The sequence below is a fragment of the Eschscholzia californica genome, unplaced genomic scaffold (assembly GCF_041429995.1).
Source record: "Eschscholzia californica isolate CP2 unplaced genomic scaffold, dmEscCali1.0.p SCAF_3, whole genome shotgun sequence".
Lineage (NCBI taxonomy): Eukaryota > Viridiplantae > Streptophyta > Magnoliopsida > Ranunculales > Papaveraceae > Eschscholzia > Eschscholzia californica.
This window is the reverse complement of record NW_028238420.1, coordinates 3,911,487-3,934,472: the sequence shown is the minus strand read 5'-3', so window position 1 is coordinate 3,934,472 and position 22,986 is coordinate 3,911,487. Positions and strand designations below refer to the sequence as shown.

The following is a 22,986-nucleotide window of genomic DNA, read 5'->3' as shown; positions in this document are numbered from 1 at the left end:
GTTTATGTGTACAGAAATGAATACCTAGAAATGCTATTATAGCTCTACTAAAGTGTCTCCCACCATGATTCTTTTCCACATTTGTAGCTAGGCTTCGAATTTTGTTAGACCTCTCAACAAACTAGTAGGGCTAGAATTTTTAGCATTTCCCCTTTCTTTTTAGCTTGAAATGGGGTTTAAGCCAAGTGTGCCATTGTGACCCATTTGAGAGGTGTAGATAGCGGAGCGTGGAGGCCAAACAAACATGAACCCATCTGTTCACTTGCTCCTACATCACATGGAAGTGTAGGTTGGGGTTACGGCTACTGGTTTTTTGTCCATCTAGTCATCTTGTTTGGTCCAGTGGCGCTATATTCACTCCTAACAAGTATAGGTGGGGGTTAGGGTGACTGGGTTTGGTCCATCAGGTCATCTAGTTTTGGTCCAACACACGGTTGTCACTCCTCGCATGAGGTGTACATAAACTGACATTATGTAAATCTCATTGATTTCATTCATGAATTTGAATGAAGTTACCATGAATTTAATTTTTCGACTTAGAAATGGAGGAATATCTTACCAGCATTGATTTCATTCATCGCCTTTTTTACATGTTCATCAGGTTCTATATCGACAACGAGTGTTTGTACAATCTCATATCCATAGGCAGACATAGCTTTCTCAAGTTCTTCCTCAACAGCTTTTGCAATTTCATTCTCTTGCACAAAAGCATCGTCAAGATTAAGCTTCGGAACACTAGCTCGAATCACTGAAAGGTTTGAATATCAAGTTGAACTGATTAGTTTAAAGATTTTTATGCAATTCTGGAAAGGAAGTAGTAATAAATGTTAGTAGTTTCAAACTTTGGGTTTGTACCATCAAAAACATAAGCCTTAATTTGAGCCCTTGTGTTGGTCAGCTTATAAAAAGCAGCATACGCCTTCTCAGATAGAGCACGATATTGAATTGATGCAACAACGTTGACAAACACATTATCCTGCAAAAGAAAATGAAGGAAAACACAAAAATCAACTCTAGATCGATCTTTTGCCGTTACAAGAACTCTAAACTGATAGAAAACTAACAAGAAAGAACTGGAAAAGTCATCAAGAAACCTATTTTATGTACCTTTGTTTTGGTTTCGCATTTAACATCGAGTTGCTGCAGACGAAGTAAGAGATGACCGGCTACTCGGCTACCAAGAAACCATGGCAGACAATGGCATCCTGGTTCTAGTACTTTATCAAATTTGCCGAATTGTTCTCTAATAGCTACTTTCGATTGATCAACTTGAACACAACACACAAGATTACCCATTCTACTAACTTGTTATATCCTTAAAAACAAGAACAAGAAAAGAAACCATATAAGCATTGAATCAAACAGGAAAAAAACAATAGAAGATTACCCATGATTTATAAAGGAAACAAGAGTTAGTTTTGCAAAACTCGTAACCGAAAGAAAATCAAACATGTATATAAGAGTATAAGCAATAACATCAAACACAAATAACGCAGCTGCTAAACCTTGAAACGGCTAACTCTGATTTCCCGTCGTGGAGCTCAGTGTGTGTAGAGTGAAGAACATCCGGAAACAGTATACCCATAGTCACCATTAGGAGCAGACCTAAGTTCATTGTAGGAGCTGTCTGCCATTAAGGTACACCAATTTCAAAATTGATTAACAGTATAACGAAGGATACATGATCAAAAGAGAAGGAAAAAACAGATAAATATCCCATTTGAAGTTAGGAGAAATGAGTAAGTCCAGTTCCAGATGACAAACTCAGACCTTTGAACTCTTGGATCTTTTGGAATCAGTGTCAATTCTCAATGGGGCACTGTCACTACAACTGCCACTCTGCGCTGTTTTGTATTTGAAAATGCTGCTCCATCATGTGCATTGAGAAGTACACAGTAGCAATGATCGGCCTCTCTTAATACCTACAACATAACATGGCTAAAAGCTCATTATAAACAACTTTGCTGAAAAATTGTGATCCATCTGAATCCTGTCTAGAGTTTGCCATGGAAACAATACCTACAAGCAGCAGACTCAAGTTCAGAGATCTCCATCTTTAAGAAGTTGTAACTTGTATGCATTTGCTAAGATAATACCAATGAAAAATAATTGACCCATGTCACACAGTTTTATTTTTTGATAGATCGTAATTGATGTGACATGAAAATGTCCCATCTGGATCTCTTAACTTGGGCTAGTTAGTCTATTTCGAGCTGTTACTCTGATAAATTGCTTGTTTCTCTTCCTCAGATGTCTTTTACGAAGTTTAATGCGAAAAACAGATAAAATCAGGAGAAAGACACACAAAGGGCATTTAGTGATAAAGGTGTTCTGGTAATTTTGGCAATGATACTCGAAATAAAAGCAGAGTCGAAAACAAATCCAACGACGAAAACGGGAGCCCAATCGGAGTTCAGATGAAGAATTATAGCCGGTCAAAGTTTGGGTCAACATAAGGTCAACATTGAGTTCGCAATGCCATGTGGCGGGTGCCAGAACAAATGATGGACAGTAGATATTTGCGTGTGGTATACATTCGGGATCTGCGGGACCACATTCAGGATTGTCAGTAGGACTTGATCTGGTGCATCATGTACTAATCCCTAGTTACTCCCCATGAAGATCTAACGGCATATATGCTCACCGACCATATGGCTTCATCCAAGATCAAGTCTTAATTTCTTAAGTTACTCCATGGATCTTCTACCAGTCATCATCTCCAGCAAGACAACCCCGAAACTATAAACATCACTTTTTGATGTTAGGTAAGAAAGAATCATAAGGATATGTGAGCACAATTTCCATATTATCATCTAAATAGGGATAATAAAATGTCTATGGTGAAGTTAAGTTGCACTTTGAAGTTTCAAAATTGGTAAGGATATGCCGGTTCATCACATCTATGATGTATCAAATGTCAAATATCATGACGTACGTAGATTGTAGTCGTCTTCCGAAAAAAAAAAAAACACATGTCATCACAAATTCTGGCGCAGCATAACCGTAAGTTCCCATCACTCTAGTCGATACATGAATCTTGTCTCCTTCATGACCATCTTTGGCAAATAAAAAACTTTAAATATCCCCATGAAGATAGCAGAAGTAAGAAAGATCAAAACTTTATTTATCAAGGCCAGCGCTTTGGGGAAAGCTAAATAGTTTCCGGGGTGTAAAGACTTGGTCAAAAATTGGTCAATTTTGTTTGACAATTTTATTTAGGGGGAAAGCAAGATAGCTTCTCCACCTCAGCTCTCTCTCTCCACCTCACTTCTCTCCCTCCACCTCAGCTTCTCTCTCCACCTCATCTTCTCTCTCTCTTCTCCGATAGGTCGCCGGCCGGAAAATTTTCCGGCCGGCGACCATGAAAAAAAAAAAAATCTCTCATCTCTCTCTCTCTCTAAACTCCGGCGAAGGGGGTTTCCCTTCGCCGGAGTTCCGGTCTGTTGAAGAACAGACCGGAACTGGTCTGTTCTTCAACAGACCGGATCTGGTCTGTTGAAGAACAGACCAGATCGGTCTGTTCTTCAACAGACCGGAACTCCGGCGAAGGGAAACCCCCTTCGCCGGAGTTTAGAGAGAGAGAGAGATGAGAGAGAAAAAAAATAAAAAAATTTCATGGTCGCCGGCCGGAAAATTTCCCGGCCGGCGACCTATCGGAGAAGAGAGAGAGAAGATGAGGTGGAGGGAGGTGAGGTGAGGTGGAGGGAGGTGAGGGGGAGAGTTTCTTATTTTGAGCCATATTCCCCATAAAATATGTTTCCCCGGAAATTTTTCAAAATTTTGCATATTCCCTTTAAAATTTCAAACCCCGGAAACTATTTAGCTTTCCCGAAAGCGCTGGCCTTTATCAAAACTCTCTCATTTGTTTTCCTTTCTCTTGGGCCGTATCTCTCTTTGCAAGGTGGGTCTGGGGCCGGGAAATCGTAATAGTAAAAGATGCAATTTTGGAAATCATATAGATTTTCTTTTAGCAACTACATACCTCCTATATATATATACTTCAAAATTCTCTCTCTATTCTATTGGAACTCGATTTTCTTTTGAGAACAAATCATAACCTCCTAAGTAGCAGAGTTTTCCCTTTTTTTTGTTCGCCTGCCATACCTCCGTTTCTTCAAGGTAAATTTCACTTCCTCTTACTTTTCTTTTTTGTTTATTTATCCTCTGTGATTTGATTACTTTTTGTGTGGGGTTGTTTTGGTTAAAGCTTAAAGTTTGTTTTTTTTTTGAGTTGTTTTCTAGAAAATTTGTGTTATGAGTTTTAGAATGAGTGAGATTTAATCATCTACCTAGGATTTAATATTGGTATTTGTTAAATTTATTTAAACTCAATTTTAATGAGTATGATATATTTTATTGGTTAAGTAATTAGAGAGTTAATTTTCGTGGGGTTAATGTACTAGTTAGTGGAGTTAATGTACTATTGTGGATTAATGGATGAGTTAGTGGGATCATGTGAGTTGTGGTCATTGTTAGCGGGTAGAATTTGAGTCTTTAAATACACCAGTCTTTGTAATCCAATCAGTTCAAAATCAAGTCAAGTAATTCAATTCAGTTTATTCCTTCTTCATTCTTTTTTGTCTGTGTGAAATTAGTTTCCTTTATCATTCGGAAATTAAAGTATTTTTAATTTCCAACAATATTTTCACATTTTCATCTCAATATATTTTGCCTAGTAGCCCACCACTTTATACTCATCATCTATGAAAGAGGACAAGAAGAAGATAAGTTTGGTTACTCGCCCACCACTTCCACGCGAAGTGCCGTGGCTCGTTTCACCTTCTTTTAAAAAGAATGGGGAAGATCAGACGTTCTACAATCTCCTTGAACCTAGTAAGAGAAACTGCACAAAGAGAATACCAGAGCTGAGTGGAAAAATATATTGGCAATCATACTCTCATGAAGGTTGGTTAGTTATCCTATCTGATGAATGGGATTGTTTTCTTTGGAATCCCGTAACGTTAGAGAAAATCATGTTACCTAATTTACTCAAATGGTTTGATGATCTTGATAAGTATTATATTTCCGAATGTGTTTTGACCTCGCCTCCCTCTAGTAATTATAAAAACAACAGCATGGTCTTCTTCTTGTTTGGTTCGGACGAATCTGAAGTCCTACTTGGATATTGTCGTCCTGGAGACAAAGGATGGAAATCACAAAAGTTGTTTTCTGGAAATATTAATGGAGATGAACCAATTGGTGGATCCTTGGTTTGTTTTAAAGGCAATCTATATATACTTTTCGATAACTTTTGGCATCTTGAGATCAAAATAGAGAACCAAATTGGGGCTTATGTTGATGAACCCCTCTCCATGAGACCTTTTTCCATCACTCCCCCACCATTTTTCTCAATTCAAGCATTAACAACTTGTTTACTAGTACATTATTTGGTGTCTTCTGATGAACTATTCAAGGTTATTATGAATTACGATTCGAGAGGGTTGGGGCATTGCTCTTATAAGTCGGTTATCTCAATAGAAGTGTTCAGATTGAATTCCTCTTTAATGGCGTGGGAGAAATTACAAAGCTTGGGCGATCATGTGCTCTTTGTAGGACAAAACACCACAGCTTATTGCTCAGCGGCCAAGCTGAGTCTTACAAGAGGTTGTGTGTATTACACATTGAGAGGAGACCAAAGTTTGTATAAGTATGACCTAGAAGGCCAAAGTGTTTCAGTTTCATTGCCGTTTCTAAAGCCAATAACGCCGCATTTGTCTTCGGGTTGGGTGATGATGCCTCCACCTGTCAGGTAACTTCAAATAACTACACATACTCTGTGGTATATGTATAATTCTTGTTTTTGTTTGTTTGTTTTGCTAAACTAATATTTACCGTGCTTACATTTTAGGGCTTGCGATGGAAGAACAAAAAATATATTTGAGAACGGTGAAGAGGAAGATAACACTCCAGATGCACAAGAAAAGAATACCAATACAAATAATGGTTTGAAGGAGGTTGAGGGACAAACTAAAAGTGAAGTACAACTTGAAGAAGCAACTCAATGGGGTAGTCTTAACGAGGACATCTTCGAGCTCATAGCAAGCTATCTTCCTCCATCAGATTATTTACATTTCCGTGCCATGAGTAAAGGGAGTCAATCACTACTACCTTCAGCAAACTGGAGATTTTTGTTCAGAAAAACTGGTAAGGAGATCACATCTTTATTTCCATTGCTGGCTTTCTCTGAAAGTAATGGTGCCATCTACAATTTTGTTGACCCGGTGCATAATAATGAGAAGTACTTCGCAGATAGTCATACAATTCTATCAGACGCAACTATCTGTTACTCGAATAAGGAGTGGTTACTAATGTCAAAAGGATGGCAAGAAATGTTCTTTTACAACCCATTTACAAAAGCAGTAATCCAACTTCCTGGCTTACCACTAGAACAAAATTATATGTACTTGCGTCTCTCATTTGTGTCTTCACCTACTTCTTCAGACTGTGTAGTTTTCGCCATCACCGAATTTTTTGACCCTGATGATTGGAAAGAAAAAATTCTCGTCTGGTTCATTACTAGGGGAAAGAAGCAATGGTGGCTGGGAATCTACCCGAAGTCAGATGTGTTTACGCCGAGTTTATTCAGTCCAGTTTTCTGCAATGGAGCCTTCTTTTCCCTGGATCATAACGGAAGTTTAGGTGTTTTTGAGACTGATGGTCACTCGTTCAAGGAAATTGTTCCCGGTAACAAACAGTGCTTTAATTCTGACTACCAAAAGTTCTTGGTTGAGCATGAAGGGAAGCTTTTATTAGTAGATATAAGGTATCTTGGGATGTCGATCCGGGTATTTAGATTCGATTTTTCTAGTGAGAGTTGGGTTATAGTTGAAAATTTGGGAAAGCATATGTTGTTCGTCAGCAATGCTTCTTGTATGTCAGCAGTTGCTCCTAATAGTAGCATGGAGAACAAAATCTACTTACCTAGATTAGATGGTGAACGCATTTTATGTTATTCTCTTGAGACGGGTAATTGTCACTCTGTTGGGGGTCGAAGGTCTACTAAGGGTTTTCCCGACTCAAAGGCGCTATTAAACTGTACCTGGATTGTACCTAACTGCACAAGGACCACAACAACAGTTGAAGAAGAGCTTGACTGGTGTCATGTTTAGGTCCGCATTAAGCTTCGTTCTAAAACCATTTAGAGATTATTTTTTTCTTTATCTAGTAATGAAATTGAAAGTTATGCAAAATATACGTCGCGAATAACCTTAATATTTTAGAATGCCAAGCCAGTATCTAATTATGCTCATTATGAGAAGCACTGAATTATGTATTCAGCCCGCTGCAGCAAAATGAGCTTTTCCTATGTGTGCGTTGATATAATTTGCGATCGTTTGGGTTCTAAAATATATGTAAAAGTAAAACCAGAGGGGAGTCCCGTTACAAGCATAATTCAAGTTATTGTTGCTGCAACAAGAAAAAGACGATTAATCCAACCGGCTATTTACAAACAATTCCATCAACTCCAAGCCTCCCTATACAAATCAATTCAGGTATGAAGTATAAACACCTTCTTGACTAGTCTTGTTCCATTTATTCCTTTCAGTACGTAACGGCCTAAGCCCCAATAGTGACCGATGTTACAAACTTTCACCCCTCACGTCCAAGCCCCACGAGTATAGGTGTTTGTTCTTGGCAAATGCTCCATGAGCCCACTCAAGAGGCCTATGCACTTAGGAATTAAGCTTGAGCTTATCTTTTAGCCTTAGAGCCAAGTCTTCAGGTGACCCTCAAAGTGATGTGGGGTATTTGGGTTTCTGTCGTTTTTCATATCCCAGGAACACTTCTAGGGTCCGTTTTGATACGCGTGAAAATAAATGATGTGAAAAAGACTTTCTCATGTTTTAGGTGGTAAAACTTGTTAGACCCCCTAATTTTAGATAGTTTTATAAACAGTTTATGTATACAGAAATGAATACCTAGGAATGCTGTTATTTTTTTTTTTTGTTGAACTACTAGAAATGCTATTATAGTACTACTGATGTGACTCCCACCATGACTCTTTTCCACATTTGTAGCTAGGCTTGGAATTTTGTTAGACCTCTCAACAAACTAGTAAGGCTAAAATTTGTTGCATTTCACCTATCTTTTTAGGTTGGATGGGGTTCAAGCCAAGTGTGACAGTGTGACCCATTTGAGGTGTAGATAGCGGGTCGTGAAGGGCAAACAAACATGAACGCATCTGTTCACTTGCACCTACATCACATGGAAGTGTAGGTTGGGGTTACGGCTACCAGTTTTTGCCCATCTTGTTTGGTCCAGTGGCGCTATATTCACTCCTAACAAGTATAGGTGGGGGTTAAGATGACTGGGTTTGGTCCATCCGGTCATCTAGTTTTGGTTCAACACGCGGTTGTCACTCCTCACATGAGGTGTACATAAATAGATATTGTGTAAATCTCACTTAGAGCAAAAGCAAACACCTAAAATCGAATATGTCAAATAACAAAGCTCATCCTTGTCAAATAAGCTCTACAACTTAATATTTCATATGATGTTTGCAGATGACCCAGGAAGCACACCCAGAGTCCAACCTAATCGAAACCAAAACAGGAAAAAAAAACACACTAATATCCAAACACAAACATAAACCTATTATTCATAAGAAAGCCCTGCCTACCTAGAAACACATTTACTGCTGACTGGTAATGGATCCTTGAAGAAGCCCATCACGAATCTGAGTAGCGACATCACGAACAGCGCCAGGCCCGTGAGGAATGAACACAGCAGAGGATTTCGAGGAAGCTCCGATCTCTTTCATGGTGTCGAAGTATTGAGTAACTAAAACCATATCCATAACATCCTTTGCTGTAGTCCCTGGCACATTGACAGAGAAACCAAGGACACTGTCTCTTAACCCATCAACAATAGCTTGACGCTGGCGAGCGATACCTAAACCAGAGAGGTACTTCGATTCCGCTTCTCCTTCAGCTCTCTTTATCTGAATTATCTTGTCCGCTTCTGCCTTCTCGTTCGCTGCCACTCTCATTCTTGCAGCTGAAAAATCAAATTTCAGATATTTACAATATGAAACCTATGTAGATGAACCTGATATAGGTGAAGGTGGGAATCAGCCTTCCTTGTCTATAACGGACTCGAGTGATAATTACACGTATCGAGCTTTATTCCCACACCAGGGTTACCATCAAACCATGAGGCATGAAATGGATGAAATTACCATGAATGTAGGTTTTTGACTTGGAAATAGAAGAATATCTTACCAGCATTGATTTCATTCATAGCCTTTTTTACATGTTCATCGGGTTCTATATCGACAATGAGTGTTTGTACAATCTCATATCCATAAGCAGACATAGCTTTCTCAAGTTCTTCCTCAACAGCTTTTGCAATTTCATTCTTTTGCACAAAAGCATCGTCAAGATTAAGCATAGGAACACTAGCTCGAATCACTGAAAGATTTGAATATCAAGTTGAACTGATTAGTTTAAAGATTTATATGCAATTTTGAAAGGGAAGTAGTAATAAATGTTAGTTTTAAACTTCGTGTTCGTACCATCAAAAACATAAGCCTTGATTTGATCCCTTGTGTTGGTCAGCTTATAAAAAGCAGCGTACGCCTTCTCAGATAGAGCACGATATTGAATTGATGCAACAACGTTGACAAACACATTATCCTGCAAGATAAAATGAAGAAAAACACAAAAATCAACTCTAGATCGATCTTTTGTCGGTTAAAGAACTCTAAACCGATAGGAAATTAACAAGAAAGAACTGGAGAAGTCATCAAGAAACCGATTTACATACCTTAGTTTTGGTTTCACATTTGACATCGAGTTGCTGCAGACGAAGTGAGAGATGACCGGCTACTCGGCTACCAATAAACCATGGCAGACAATGGCATCCTGGTTCTAGTACTTCATCAAATTTGCCGAATTGTTCTCTAATAGCTACTTTCGATTGATCAACTTGAACACAGCACACAAGATTACCCATTCTACTAACTTGTTATATCCTTAAAAACAAGAACAATAAAATAAACCATATAAGCATTGAATCAAACAGGAAAAAAAACAATAGAAGATTACCCATGATTTATAAAGGAAACAAGAGTTAGTTTTGCAAAAATCGTAACGAAAGAAAATCAAACATGTATTATAAGAGTTTGGACATCAAAACAAATATCAACCAACATGAGAAATCTAAACTCATAACCAAAAGCAAGAAAAAGAACCTGAAACTTCAGAGTGAATAACAAACAAGAAAATGGAAGAGTGAGGATGAAAGGAAAAACCAATAACTCAAGCAATTATATAAGTGCATCACATGGTGTAGTTGTGGTTTAGGGCAAAAATCAAGGTGCTATTTGAAGTATACTGCAGGTCTAAACCACATTTGAAGCTTTTGCAAATTGCAGGTATAATAATTACTGACAACTTACTAAAATTGCATGGTTTTCCATGTTCAAACTTCAAATGTCAGGACAAATTCTATTTTTGAACAATGTCATTAATAATGTACTACTATTTATGTTAATTATTATCCACCCCATTAAATGCATCATTGAGGGTTTTTAGAGAAGTTTGTTCTAAAACTTAAAATGGGTTTTAGCAAGAATTTAAAATCACTCCATGAGCAGAAAAAAATTTCCATGGTGATTAATCAATATCTCTTTTGAATTCCTTCCTCATCAAGTATTCTAAAATCAAGAAAATTCAAGATATATCAAACAAAAACTCATTTCTTAATTCAGAAGAGAATCACCTACCTGTAAGAGGATGGTATTGGTTCTCCGAAAATTTCAATTTCTTTTTCTTCTTCTTCTGAGACTATTTGTCTTGTATTCCTTATATAATGGGGGTAACCGGGTAGCTTTTATTTTTTGGCCCTTTTGGGTAACGATCGAGTTTTTTTTTTAGAAAAGTAATGTATAATGTATGTGTCATGAAATCGGATGATGCTAACCAACTTGGTAAAATAAAATTCAGTTTCTTACTCCAAGCATGAGCAGATAATACTGTTTTTTTCGATGATAATATCAGTGTGGTTATTTCAGCAAAACTCCTTTAAAACTAGCTTACAGAATTGTACCCTGAAGTTTTTTAGTTTTATGGGCTCATGGTTGGTGAGGATGATGTGATGATGGGGTCAAGAGAGGGGGAGATTGAGAAATGACTATTTTTTTTCTTTCTTTTTTTTTTCGTAAAGAGTCGTCGACGTCAGGAATTGGCTGACTCCTTGTTCAAAAAAATAATAATAACGGAAAATACTTGAGAAAGATAAGGTGAAGAAAATGAAATTCATCGTATAATAGCCTAATAGAGTATGGATTTGCAGGCTATTTTGGAGCACTGGACAAGTATGACGACGACTAAAGTTTCCAATTTGTCTCAAATTACAAGCCAAATAGGAATAAGAGTGCTTGAAAAGAAAATATCATGATTAACCTAATGTTTTATCCGAAGATTCGAAGGAAAAGAGCTCGAGCACAAAAACTTCGGGTGTAAATTTTTTTGTTTCTCCCCTGTTTTCCACCAACAAACTATCATTGTCGGCAACCCTTCAATTTTTTATATTCTTCTTCTTCCTCGTCCCTACCCATCACCATTAAGGCAACCACCTCTCCTTTTCTTTGCCCCTCTCTCTCTCTCCTTCCTCGCCCCCTCTTTCTCAGTAGTAGGGTGATTGTGGTGGTGGGAGGAAGTTACCTTTACCAGTGTGAAGAGAAAGAAGGGTGGTGAAGACTTGGGGAAAATCATATATTTCCACCCAAAAACTTTGTTCCCTGAAAAATATATTTGTTTCCCCCGAAAGACACCATTTCATATTACCATATAAATTACATACAGAACGGTATAAAGGTGGCATTACAATTCTATTCTACACTTTCAGCAGCCCCTAAAGGTTATTAAACCACATCATCCCACAGCAGTTTCCTCAAGGCTCTAAATCCCCCCCCTCCCCCAAAAGATCAATATAGTTTCATATATGAGAACCAAACAGAGAAAGAAGAAAAATTGATCACTGGAAATAATGGGAGGAAGAAACTGATGATGAACGACAAACCAGAGTCATGTCTTTTTCCCGCTAGGCTTCGGTGATGAAAGTTGATGTTGGTGATACGGAGAGGCGCGAGAACCATTTGAACTCGAGAAACTTCTAGCTGGTTGCCCATTTCTTGTTATAAATCCTCCTCCATGTGTTCCTATGCCATATCTAGTACCTGATTTATTCAATATGTTTGCTGCTGTTCGCTCTGGTTGAACGTTTTGGAAGTAATAGGAAGAGCTAGCCATGTCCTTGAGATTCAAGAGAGGGTTCAAAGCTTCGACTACTTCGCTCATGAGGGGACGGGATTTTGGGTCTCGGCTGAGACAGCTTTGGGCTAATTGGGCTGCCTTTTGTGCACCGCTAATGGAAAATTGACCTTCAAGACGAGGATCTAATAGACGATAAAACTGTCGCCTCTCTGCCAGATGCGGCTTTGCCCATTCGACTAGGTTTTGCTCTCCGTTTGGCCGATTTTTATCCATGGATCTTCTACCAGTCATCATCTCCAGTAAGACAACCCCGAAACTATAAACATCACTTTTTGATGTTAGATGTCCTGAAAGAACTTAAAAGGGTTAAAACCGACTGTGATTAGGCAAGAAAGAATCATAACGATATGTGAGCAAGGTTTCCATATTATCATTTAAAAGGAATAATAAAATGTCAACGACTCGGCGGTGAAGTGAAGTTTCACTTTGAAGTTTTGAAATTGGTAAAGATATGCGGTTTGTTCTTCAAATGTTAAAGGTTTAAGGTTTTATAGTACAACACCTGTCATCACATATTCTGGCGCAGCATAACCGTAAGTTCCCATCACTCTAGTCGATACATGAGTCTTGTCCCCTTCAGGACCATCTTTGGCAAGCCCAAAATCAGAGAGCTTTGAATTGTAATCCTGGAAAACCGGTTTTCAGAAAACAAAAATAGTAGAGAGAATGAGGGAGGGAGAGAGAGTGAATGAGTAAGCGAACTGTAGGTTTAGAGCCTCACTGCCTCTAACAGTATGTTAGATGTTTTAAAATCACGATATATAACTGCCCTTTCAGCTTCCTCGTGAAGAAAAGCAAGGCCTTTAGCAGCACCAAGAGCTATCTTCATTCTGATGGCCCATGGGAGAGGAACAGACCCTTCTGTATAAATACGAATTTGAGCAGAAAACATTAACAGTCGCCACGTAGAAGGCAAGTTCATTACTGTGATCTACATTCTCCGATTTCGCTTTCATGCATAAATTGCACAGGCAGAAGATGCTTGCAGGTCTATTACAGAAAATAATCTGGTCTCGACTCCTTCACATTCAATTACCTCAGTTTTCAAATATAGAAACTTCGGAAACTAATCATTTAGTATCTAAGCTACAAAAAAATAATTGCCAAGTGCAACATGGAGATGAATACATACTCCTAAAGAGGTGGTTTTCCAAGCTTCCTCGAGGCATAAACTCATATACGAGCAGTCTTTGATTATCTTCTATGCAGTAACCAATCAGTTTAACCAAATTCGGATGGTGGAGATCACCAAGAAACTTAACTTCAGCCTGCCAACAAAATGTTAATATCACGAATATGAAATGTGAACCGAACAACAAGTGTCTAAGTTTAAGAAGCAAAAGTGAACTAGAAAAGTCTCATACCAGCCACTCTTTATGACCTTGAAGTCCGTCATGGTTTAGGGTTTTAACGGCGACTGTAAGTCCTGTGCCAGGTTTCACTGGAGCAGTTCCATTCTCCTCGATCCATCCTTTAAAAACACAACCAAATCCACCCTCTCCAAGAAGAGTCTCGGGTCTAAAATTTCTCGTTGCTGACTTAAGCTCAACAAAGGAGAACTTTCTAAGTTGTGAAGCAATTTTTAGTTCCTCGCACAATTTAGGAGTAGACGGGTAACTTTCTGCATTACTAGTCGAAGACGAAGATCCAATCATTGGAAGAACTCGTTGGCCTTTGCTGGTATCACTTGTAGATTTGCTTTCCGCTGATTCACGAAAAAAAATCAACACGTGCTGTTTTTCATCATTATATTATGAAATCTACATCAATACTCAATTAGGTAATCACTAGAGTCTAATTGTTGCGAGAAACTGTATTAATCACTACTCTGTTTCAAGATGGCAAAATAGGAAACATTTGATAAAATCATTTTGATCTTTCAAAGGGATCCCTAAACAAAACTAACTAAAAGATTGAAATTTACAAGGAAACTATAGTAATGCAAAAGTTCAATTGGACCAAATATCGATCATCAAAAAAACGTTCCAAACTCCATTAATATTAAGTGATGAACTGGCCACTTAAACAAACATATAAAATAATGCAAATACAATCTAAGAAGATAAAGCAAAATGAAGTAAAGTTATGAGGTTTAGGGAAACAAGAAATTACCATAATGAGTACTAACTCCACTTATGGAGCTATTAACCTTTGATCTTGAGGAAAGACAGCTACCCATAAACCTAAAATTGATCCAACAACCAGTCTCCTCTTCTTCATCTTTTTTCTTCTTTTTCCCCCCATTTGATTTTCTTAAATCCCATGCTTCCACATGAACAGCATCAGGACCTAGTCCCATCTCTAAAACCCTAACATTATATACCCATATCTCCAAAAACTCTACAAATCAACCAACAAAATCCCTCTTTCTGATGTGATTAATCATCTTAAATTACTGAACTAAAAAACAAACAACCATACAATCAAAATTCAAGAGCCAAATTCTACCCATCAAGTTCCTCTTTCACACCAAAAAAAATCCCCTGAATAAGAACAAAATCACTCAAATCAATTATCAGAAATCAGACAGAAAAAACCCAAACTCCCCCAACACTTTCTGAAAAAACAAAAAAAGAACAAACCCATGTTCTAAAATAGCTTGTTATAGCAAAAGAATCAAAAGAAGGAACTTCATCCAAATTCTTCTAAGAAAACCCATAATTAGTTCAAGGGTTTGAACAGTTCAGAACTGAAAAATGAAATTATATGTTTTTGTCTACACATGAAAAATTAGAAACATAGAAAAATGAGAATCAAAGCTACCCAGAGAACAAAGTAGATAGTTTTACCTGCCCGAAAACCCATAAAGAAAACGATCTACCAAGTAATTCTTAAGCATTACAATAATGGAAAAATTGAAAAGTAGTGAGAGATAGAGAGAGGTTGATAGAAACAGAAAAAGAGATGAACTTGGAAGAAAATAGAGAAAAAAGGGGGTAGACAATAGGCACTTCGGGCAGGGAAACCAGTTTACAATCACAAAATACGGGCAGGTCGGGTAAGAGAGAGATAGTGAAAGATCAAAGATGAGAGGGCCAATTTCCTGTTGGGGAGTTTTATAGGGGCTGTTTTGTTAAAAAGTCCCGCCTCCTTTGTTAATTTGACTTAAGGACAAAGTTGACGCCCTTGGGTCTATAGTTAATGACTTGACCAAAATCTTCCTTCTCCTTCGTCTTTTTCTTTTCGTCTTTCTCCTTAATTTCATGACTCGGATTGAGAAGATAAAAATAGAGCACCTTAGATTTTCAAAAGTCAAATTTCATTTGTTTCAAACACACAGATCTACTGCTTAAGGACGTTTAAAATTTCATTTGAAAAAACTTATTAGTCATTTTAATTCGGTGAGGAGCTCTTTAGAACAAAGAGGAAGAAGAGTCAATTTGACGTTTGTATTAGTTTTATGCATGTCTTGTAGCCTTGAATAGGTTGTTTGGGTTAATTTTGAGTGATTTCAGGTTTAATTTTTAAATGTTCCATTAGGTCAAACCAAGCCGGTATTTCTAAGAAATCCCAACATTTCCACACCGATTTGAGCTCCAGTAAGTTAATGAGTTCGTTCGAGCTCAAGTAGGTTGTAACGTGTCGAAAATATTTAAGGCATTTAACATGAGCCATCAAATCTAAATCCAATAACCTCGCCAGGTTATTAGAGTTCTACACCGTGGGCTCGTGTCAACAATGATTATGGAATTCGACATAAGACCACCAATTCTAATTCCCTTAACCTCATTTAGTTATTGGAGTTCAAAGCGGTGACCTCGTTTCGAAGTTAGTGGGGATTCCGATATGAGGTCACCGATTTGAACTCCAAAAACTAAGTGAGGTTATTGGAGTCCTAATCACTGCGCTTATGTCAAATTCCTTAACTGTTTCTGACACGGGTGTATTGGTCAAGAATACAAAAAATCAGTTTTGCCTTATCAGCCATAGGTAATTATGTGATTTTTTCATTTTTTTTTCTTTACTTTTGAGCATAAACATGACCCCCCCGCCCCAACTAATGAAAACAGGGGTTATATAGCAGTGGGTACATTTAAGAAGGTGCCACTAGGTCCTATCGACTATATCCCAAGAAACACAACTTACCAAAGCCTTCTCAAGAAATGGGAGAATTATGTAGTAGCCTATAGGATTGGAAGGGCGAGGTAAGTGCGTAATTTTGGAGATGTTAATTCGATCTTGTCCCACTGAACGTTACGACATAATTCTATTGAGTTTTCTTTTGAGTATCTCAATATTTATTGTTACCAAATCATATTGAGACTCTAGTTGAGTGTTGCATTGAAGAGTGTTTTTTGTTAAAAACTCAAGTAGTCCTCTGGGTCAAATTGAGTTTTGTAAGTTAAGTGTTGCATTGGAGATGCTCTAAGACTCTAAGTAGACCACTTGAGTTTATAATATTTTGTGAAACTCAACTCCCACAATTAATGAAGTTCGTCAAACCACTTTTATTCTCTGCGCTCTTGAACGTGTACTAGGGACGTTGGACAAATACTAACAAATAAAACCCAGGCAAGGGGTCGGATAGCACTTCAAAAACCGAGCTTGACCCACTAACCTAATTGAGCGAGTTTGAACTTACCTAAGCAAGCCAGACAGGTTGGATGGGCCTTCGGGTTTTAGTTTTCCATGGTTTATAGTTGACAGAACTACACGTTTGGAGTTGACAGACTTTTCCCAAACCCTATCTACAACCCTCACAAGGTAGTCAACTGACTAGTCATTTTGAAACCCCGCTAGAAAAAAGTAATCATACGAAAACGATTGATCTGACTGTACATGTACATCTCTCAAACCCCACCATCTTATCAAACCCCACCATCTTGTGCTAGGTGTTTGAGTACATAGCATCCCACTAGACCTAATACCATTCCCACCTTGAGGCATATGTCTACCAAATATAACCAGTCAAAGATCCTTTCAGAATGAAAAATAATACTTTGCCGAACCCACTGTCGGCCGATGTGCAACACAATAAACTAGAGAGAGAAATTCAATTATTTCTCTAAATCCTGGCTGGAGATCCAGCCGTCTGTTGGCGTAAAACCAGGCCCAAGAACAAGCAGAGTATCAAAGTTGTATGAGAATTGATCTATTATCTAAACAACAATGGCATAATAGTAGCTAAGATATGTGCACATAAAATTGTCACCAAAACCAGTCTAGTTTACCATTAATGCAGAAGAACTCTGCAAAAACAAAATTTAATCATAAGTTTTGACCTAGTACTTAATTTAAAAGTTTCAGCTACTCCTTTTGCCAGCCCTAGTCTTTGATTGATTAAGCTACAAAAGCATCAACAAGGGCTGTTTTCTTTTCAACAACAATCTAAGTACCTAAGTTTTGTTTTCGATTCAAACCTTTCTAACTGCAGAGTTTCAGAATTATATATAAATTAGGTGATAAAGGAATTCGAGAAATTATAGTTTACGAACCCATCTCAGCTTCATTGGTTGCGTAGCCGCTATGACCTGCTGATCCATGATTTCCGTAACCATGCCTGCCTGCACCTCGATCACCTCTTCCTCTTGGGTTATAGTAGGTTTTGGGATAGTAATCTCCCGATTGGTCGTAATATTGGCTTCGTCCATTTTGATAGTAGCTTCCACCACCACCACCACCTCTGTTGTTTCGACCGCCACGACCACCTGAGCCCCTTCGACCACCACCGTAGCCACGACCACCACCTCTCTGGTTCTGATAGTTTCTCCTTGGAGCGTACTGTTGCTCCCTGTAATCGATTTCTCCCTGATTCTGATCATCCACAACTTGCGATTTGTTTTGGTCGGGATGAGCTAGAGTTACATCCACTTGATTGGTTAACTGAGATCCATCCTGAAAAGTCACAGTTAACATCTTCAATTCATCGTATATAGGTAGAGAGAGAGAGAGAGAGCACAAATCACTGCTATGCTTAACCTAATAACCAATCACCTGAGCAGGTTCTTCGAGATGACTAGATTGATCAGCACCAGTTTCCTGCTCTTGAAATGCAATTTCTTCATCCTATTGGAACAAGTTGAGACAACGTTAACCACACAAAGACTAGATAAACTCAGGCTTTGAGAATTAACAGGCTACTACGATAACTCGCAAAGTAGGAGTTACCCAAACTTTCAAGCTTAGATATGACAGCTAAGATGCCCTAAACACCATAATGTTCCTCTTGACAGCATTATCCATATTAAAAGGTACAAGAGGTGGCTAGGGTTAACATTTGCAAATCATTAAGAATTTAGTACAGCTGGTAGTTGCAGTTAACAGCTAATTCCTTCGAAAGAACAAGTATTATGACCCTAATCCACAATTTGAAAAAGATGCAATACTAACACAATACTAACACTATATTAAGACCAGGACAAGGTAAACTACATCTAGGAAGCAAACTTATGCCGTAAGTTAACCACTTATTTATCAAGAATACTGATGGATTATTTCCTTCAATAGATAATACCTTGTCCATAGAAAAACTCACATGGAACTTATTATAACTCTGCAAGGTTGTGCACTACGAAAATATTTCCTTTAGTAGACACGTGAAACTTTATCCACTTCTACCAAGAACTTTCCGGTCATGCTTTTCGATCCTTACCATCAACATCTCAGAAACTTCACAACTCAATTGAAATTTACCACATAAAGTATTTATAAATGATAGGTTTCCGAACAAATAATAAATATTTGAATTGAAGATTAACTAGATATTCCTAATGTATGAGATCTACAGGTCTCTGAAATATGGATATAAAACAGAATCCGCCCTTCAAAACCAAATTGGAAGACTGCATATAGTAACAAATTAAACAAGATAAAACGGAAGTAACATGAATTGAACACATTCTGCTGGACACATACTGGTTACGCAGAATAATATGAAAAATTGAAAACTGTACTTTGTCTATGTGTGCTAGTTATATGCAAAGAAGTTTGATTCGCACAATAGAAGCAGATATGCAGTCAAGAGGGACAGCTAAGACATCAAATAATTCAAAATCAATCCAAGCTATTTGGATAGCTCTCGGATTGCTTTTATTCACCTGAGATTAGTAAATAAAGAACTTGCAACTGACAATAAACATAGATCATACTTCCACTTGAAACGAGACCCCAATAAAATCAAACAAGTGCCGACCTATTTACATGGAACACAACTTTTTGAACCAAAAATAGTAGGTGAGATCTTATAAGAAAAGAAAAAATGAAACTCCATTCACAAAAAGGATGTGCCAGACATTCATAAATCATCGTGTATCTAAGAATCGCAACATTAAAGTTGTTTCGCAATACAAGTTCACTTCAATTTTCTGTTCATTTACTTAAAGAGTGAACTTGGGGGCTAGGCTCTATTTCTTTTAGGATGACCTCAACCAGTGTCTTCCAACTTTCTCCTTGATTCTGTTCTATCCATGTACCAGCAGATAACTTCTCAGGTTTGTTACCAATATGCTATCATTTTGGCACTCCCATATCATCTCAAATTCTCAATCAAGTTCTTACATTGTTAACTTTGGGCAAAATCTTATATTATTATAAATCATATTGTACCTATTTCAGTGTTGCTTTCCAAGAAATATACGATTTCTAGAATTCCTACCAAGCATTAAGATTTCTCATAATAACAGGATGCTATGCTGTAACTGAAGCAAAACTTTACAAGAAAAACAGGGTTGCCCTACAACATGTGATAGATTGGTGGTGTACTTAATTTTCAAGCAAATGAAAATGAAAGAAAAATTATGCAATGGACGAAGAGAGTTATTGTTCAAGAAACTTTGAGACGATGCACATTGATACAGAATAAATTCATAATTGTGCCCATCTACGACTAAACTAGCAACCATTCACTTAATATTTATAGGTGAACACCAACACCACATTGCAGAAAGGTTTTGCTTTATTCAGGACAGATGCTTTTTGAAACAATGGAGGCCAAATATTTCTAAGGCTTGGTTTAGTACTTGATATTGCACCTTATCATTGAAGTAACTATCAAAGGCGTGACATTAATAAGCTAGAAGCTACATGATTAGTGAGGAATACTGAAACAAGAAAAATAAATAACCCCTTTCTTCACATTCTAATTACTAGCTTTCCAAATCACAATATTAAGATTTACCCTTAGGTAACAAACAAATAGAAAAAATTAGGTTGGTCTAATCTATTTAGGATAAGTAGTGAAGTAATAATACCTTCTGATCATCATTAGCAAATGCTACTTCATTCTGAACAGGAACTTCCACTGGCGCAGACGAATGCTGTAGAGGCACATTGTATTTTCCGGCAGCGGCAACCACTTCGACTGGAGCTTTCATTTCTGGGGTAGTAGTTAAGTAATCAGACCCCAAAATCTTGTTCAACCTCTCCCTCAATCCAGCATCTGGTAAAAGAAAAAACCCACTTATATAATTAAAACAAAAACCTAAATTTTCCATCAAACCACAAAAAAAACACACAAGCAAGTTAGAAAATTACAAGTTAAGGTTGACCCAGAGTCGATGGGCTGATCGGCGTTAGCAAGCCAAAGCTTAGCATGATTAACACAACTCTGTAAAGCATTCTTATGAGATAAACCAGAATGAACTGGTCTTGAAATTAAAAGACTACCCAACATTGAAATCATATCTAAATCTCTTTCTCCAAGAAGATCAGTAGCATCATCAGTAACATAATCATAAGTTAAACAACAACCTCTCTCATGAGTTTTAGTAAGCATCATTGAAGTAAAATCACTTTGAGGCTTAACATCAAACAAACTACCAAAGTAAATCAGATTAAGAAGATCTTCAACAACAAAATCACCCCCATTCCTCGAATCATCATCTTCAATTTTGGGAGAGTCATCATCTTTCTTTGTTTCTTCTTCTTCCTTGCTACTGATTTCAGTAACAGTAGTTTGAAGTTGTTGATGAGCGAGGTTGATTTCTTCTTGAACAGCAACAGAGAGAGGTTGACGAAGCTTTTCGTATTCATCGATTAAAGCGATAACGCCAGGTTTTGAACGAAGAACTTCTTCTTGTTCTTTGTTTAGGGTTTTACCCTGAGCGATACTTTCTTCCATTTGAAGGATCCGAGTGTGCTTTTTTCTAAGAGCACGAAGACGCTTGCTCATTAAGCTAAGAACGGGTCCGTCTGTGGCTTCTGAAACTGTCGATCCCGCCATTGTTGTGCTCCGATTGTCGACTGGTTTCACCCTTCTCTCCGATTATAAATTAGGGTTTTGCTTCGATTGTGGTGGTGGTGGAGAGAGAGAGAGAGAAGTGATAGGGGATTCGAAGGGTTCACTCGAATACTAATGACGGAGATGAAGAGGCGATTTGGGTTACGAACAAATCTTTTATATGACTTGGAAAACGTTACGGTAACCCTTAAAAACGGATAGCCCGTTATTTCGGGTGTTCTTCTAGCTTCTTCGCCCCAATTTAAATTAGGGTTAAAATCGGTTTGTCTCCGTAGTTCACCCGCGGGTCTAAACTCTAAATATCCTTGTTCGGTTGGTCTCATTCATGTCCCAAAATTCTTTGACTTCTTTGACCATTAATACATATCATATCCAAAAGGTCGCGGCTTTGGGGAATAAAGAAAATTCTCCGGGGAATAAAAACTTTTCCTAAAACTAGTCAAATAAGATTGACTTTTATGTTTCTTTTTATTGCTAAGGGGCTTCTAATTTTAAAAGATGCTATAAAAAAAAGGCTCCTCCATCTCATCACCTCTCTCTACCACCTCATCTTCACGCCATCTCATCATCTTCTCCGGCGAAGGTCGCCGGCCGGCCAATTTTCCGGCCGGCGACCTTCAAACATAAAAAAAAAAAATTAAAATTAAAATTTTTTTCTCTCTCCTCTCTCTCTCCAAATTCTTTTTTCCTCTCTCTCTAGAACAGATCTAGAGAGAGAAAGTAGAAACAATAATACCTCCCAACTTTACTTGATTTACTACTTCTCTCACCTACAAAACAACACACAAGAATAGAAAAGAAGAAATTTCAGATCAGTAAAATGGCTGAGCTTGAAAACCCAGAAGTGATGCCAAAGGTGATAAATTTTTTATCATCTTTATTAGAAAGAGTAGCTGAATCAAACGATCTAAATCGTTCATTTGAATCACAGAAGATTTCAGTTTTTCATGGATTAACAAAACCAACAATTACAATTCAAAGTTATCTTGAAAGGATCTTCAAGTATGCAAATTGTAGTCCTTGTTGTTTTGTAATTGCTTATGTTTATCTTGATCGATTTGCTCAGAAGCAACCCTCGTTGCCAATCAATACCTTCAATGTTCATCGATTACTTATCACTAGTGTCATGGTTGCTGCTAAATTCATGGATGACATGTAAGTACACAAAAAAAACAACTAATTCAATTTCATGATTGAATTTTGAGTTCAAATCTTATATTCTGTTTCTGGGTTTCTTTAATTGATCTTTAATTTTGATGGGTTCAAGTGTTTTTTGAATTTTCTTCATTGAATTCTTAGATTTTATTCAGAAATTTCAAATCTTGAGTTCTGTTTCATGGTTTCTTAATTTGATCAATAATTTTGATGGGTTCAAGTTTTCTCAATTGAGGTTTCAATTGAATTCTTAAATTTTCTTCTTGGGTTTGTTAGTTTGATTTTAATTTCCTCTGTTTTCTTTAGATCTTCTCTGTTCGTGAAACCTCTCTCTCTTGATCTGTTCTAGAGACAGAGGAAAGAAAAGAAAAAATT

General features: G+C 37.5%; 6 protein-coding genes across 12 annotated transcripts; 2 read left to right on the top strand and 4 right to left on the bottom strand.

Moving 5' to 3' along the window:
* Positions 1 to 536: 536 nt before the first annotated feature.
* On the bottom strand, positions 537 to 1,300 carry LOC147547787 (hypersensitive-induced response protein-like protein 1). The gene is made up of 3 exons (XM_086667952.1): positions 1,108 to 1,300; positions 856 to 976; positions 537 to 748 (listed from the first exon to the last, which is right to left on the bottom strand). Exons 1-3 carry the CDS (start codon positions 1,294 to 1,296, stop codon positions 537 to 539), a joined length of 522 nt encoding a protein of 173 aa, XP_086524078.1. The 5' UTR covers positions 1,297 to 1,300.
* A 2,564-nt stretch (positions 1,301 to 3,864) lies between these two features.
* Positions 3,865 to 7,190, top strand: LOC147547786 (uncharacterized). 5 transcript variants are annotated; one of them, XM_086664853.1, is made up of 4 exons: positions 3,880 to 4,119; positions 4,680 to 5,749; positions 5,849 to 6,144; positions 6,250 to 7,190. In XM_086664853.1, the coding sequence occupies exons 2-4, from the start codon at positions 4,704 to 4,706 to the stop codon at positions 7,107 to 7,109; spliced, it is 2,202 nt and encodes a 733-aa protein (XP_086520979.1). In that variant the 5' UTR covers positions 3,880 to 4,119; positions 4,680 to 4,703; the 3' UTR covers positions 7,110 to 7,190. The 5 variants fall into 5 exon arrangements, with proteins under 5 accessions (XP_086520976.1, XP_086520977.1, XP_086520979.1 ...); XM_086664854.1 differs by having other exon boundaries at positions 3,973 to 4,065; positions 4,677 to 5,749; XM_086664850.1 differs by having other exon boundaries at positions 3,865 to 4,119; positions 5,849 to 7,190.
* Positions 7,191 to 8,404: 1,214 nt separating this feature from the next.
* On the bottom strand, positions 8,405 to 11,001 carry LOC147547785 (hypersensitive-induced response protein-like protein 1). 2 transcript variants are annotated; one of them, XM_086664858.1, is made up of 5 exons: positions 10,727 to 11,001; positions 9,766 to 9,973; positions 9,515 to 9,635; positions 9,222 to 9,410; positions 8,405 to 8,997 (listed from the first exon to the last, which is right to left on the bottom strand). In XM_086664858.1, exons 2-5 carry the CDS (start codon positions 9,952 to 9,954, stop codon positions 8,633 to 8,635), a joined length of 864 nt encoding a protein of 287 aa, XP_086520984.1. In that variant the 5' UTR covers positions 9,955 to 9,973; positions 10,727 to 11,001; the 3' UTR covers positions 8,405 to 8,632. The 2 variants fall into 2 exon arrangements, with proteins under 2 accessions (XP_086520984.1, XP_086520985.1); XM_086664859.1 differs by lacking the exon at positions 10,727 to 11,001 and adding an exon at positions 10,193 to 10,355.
* Positions 11,002 to 11,755: 754 nt separating this feature from the next.
* Positions 11,756 to 15,306, bottom strand: LOC147547784 (serine/threonine-protein kinase PBL34-like). Of its 2 annotated transcripts, XM_086664855.1 has the most exons (7): positions 15,068 to 15,306; positions 14,391 to 14,761; positions 13,643 to 13,983; positions 13,411 to 13,546; positions 13,000 to 13,139; positions 12,781 to 12,904; positions 11,756 to 12,565 (listed from the first exon to the last, which is right to left on the bottom strand). In XM_086664855.1, exons 2-7 carry the CDS (start codon positions 14,575 to 14,577, stop codon positions 12,030 to 12,032), a joined length of 1,464 nt encoding a protein of 487 aa, XP_086520981.1. In that variant the 5' UTR covers positions 14,578 to 14,761; positions 15,068 to 15,306; the 3' UTR covers positions 11,756 to 12,029. The 2 variants fall into 2 exon arrangements, with proteins under 2 accessions (XP_086520981.1, XP_086520982.1); XM_086664856.1 differs by lacking the exon at positions 15,068 to 15,306 and having other exon boundaries at positions 14,391 to 15,027.
* Positions 15,307 to 17,423: 2,117 nt separating this feature from the next.
* Positions 17,424 to 21,783, bottom strand: LOC147547783 (glycine-rich protein). Its single transcript, XM_086664857.1, has 4 exons — positions 20,751 to 21,783; positions 20,468 to 20,655; positions 18,213 to 18,284; positions 17,424 to 18,113 (listed from the first exon to the last, which is right to left on the bottom strand). The coding sequence occupies exons 1-4, from the start codon at positions 21,436 to 21,438 to the stop codon at positions 17,706 to 17,708; spliced, it is 1,356 nt and encodes a 451-aa protein (XP_086520983.1). The 5' UTR covers positions 21,439 to 21,783; the 3' UTR covers positions 17,424 to 17,705.
* A 493-nt stretch (positions 21,784 to 22,276) lies between these two features.
* On the top strand, positions 22,277 to 22,615 carry LOC147547782 (cyclin-U4-1-like). Its single transcript, XM_086667951.1, has one exon. It carries the CDS (start codon positions 22,277 to 22,279, stop codon positions 22,613 to 22,615), a length of 339 nt encoding a protein of 112 aa, XP_086524077.1.
* The last annotated feature ends 371 nt before the right edge of the window (positions 22,616 to 22,986 follow it).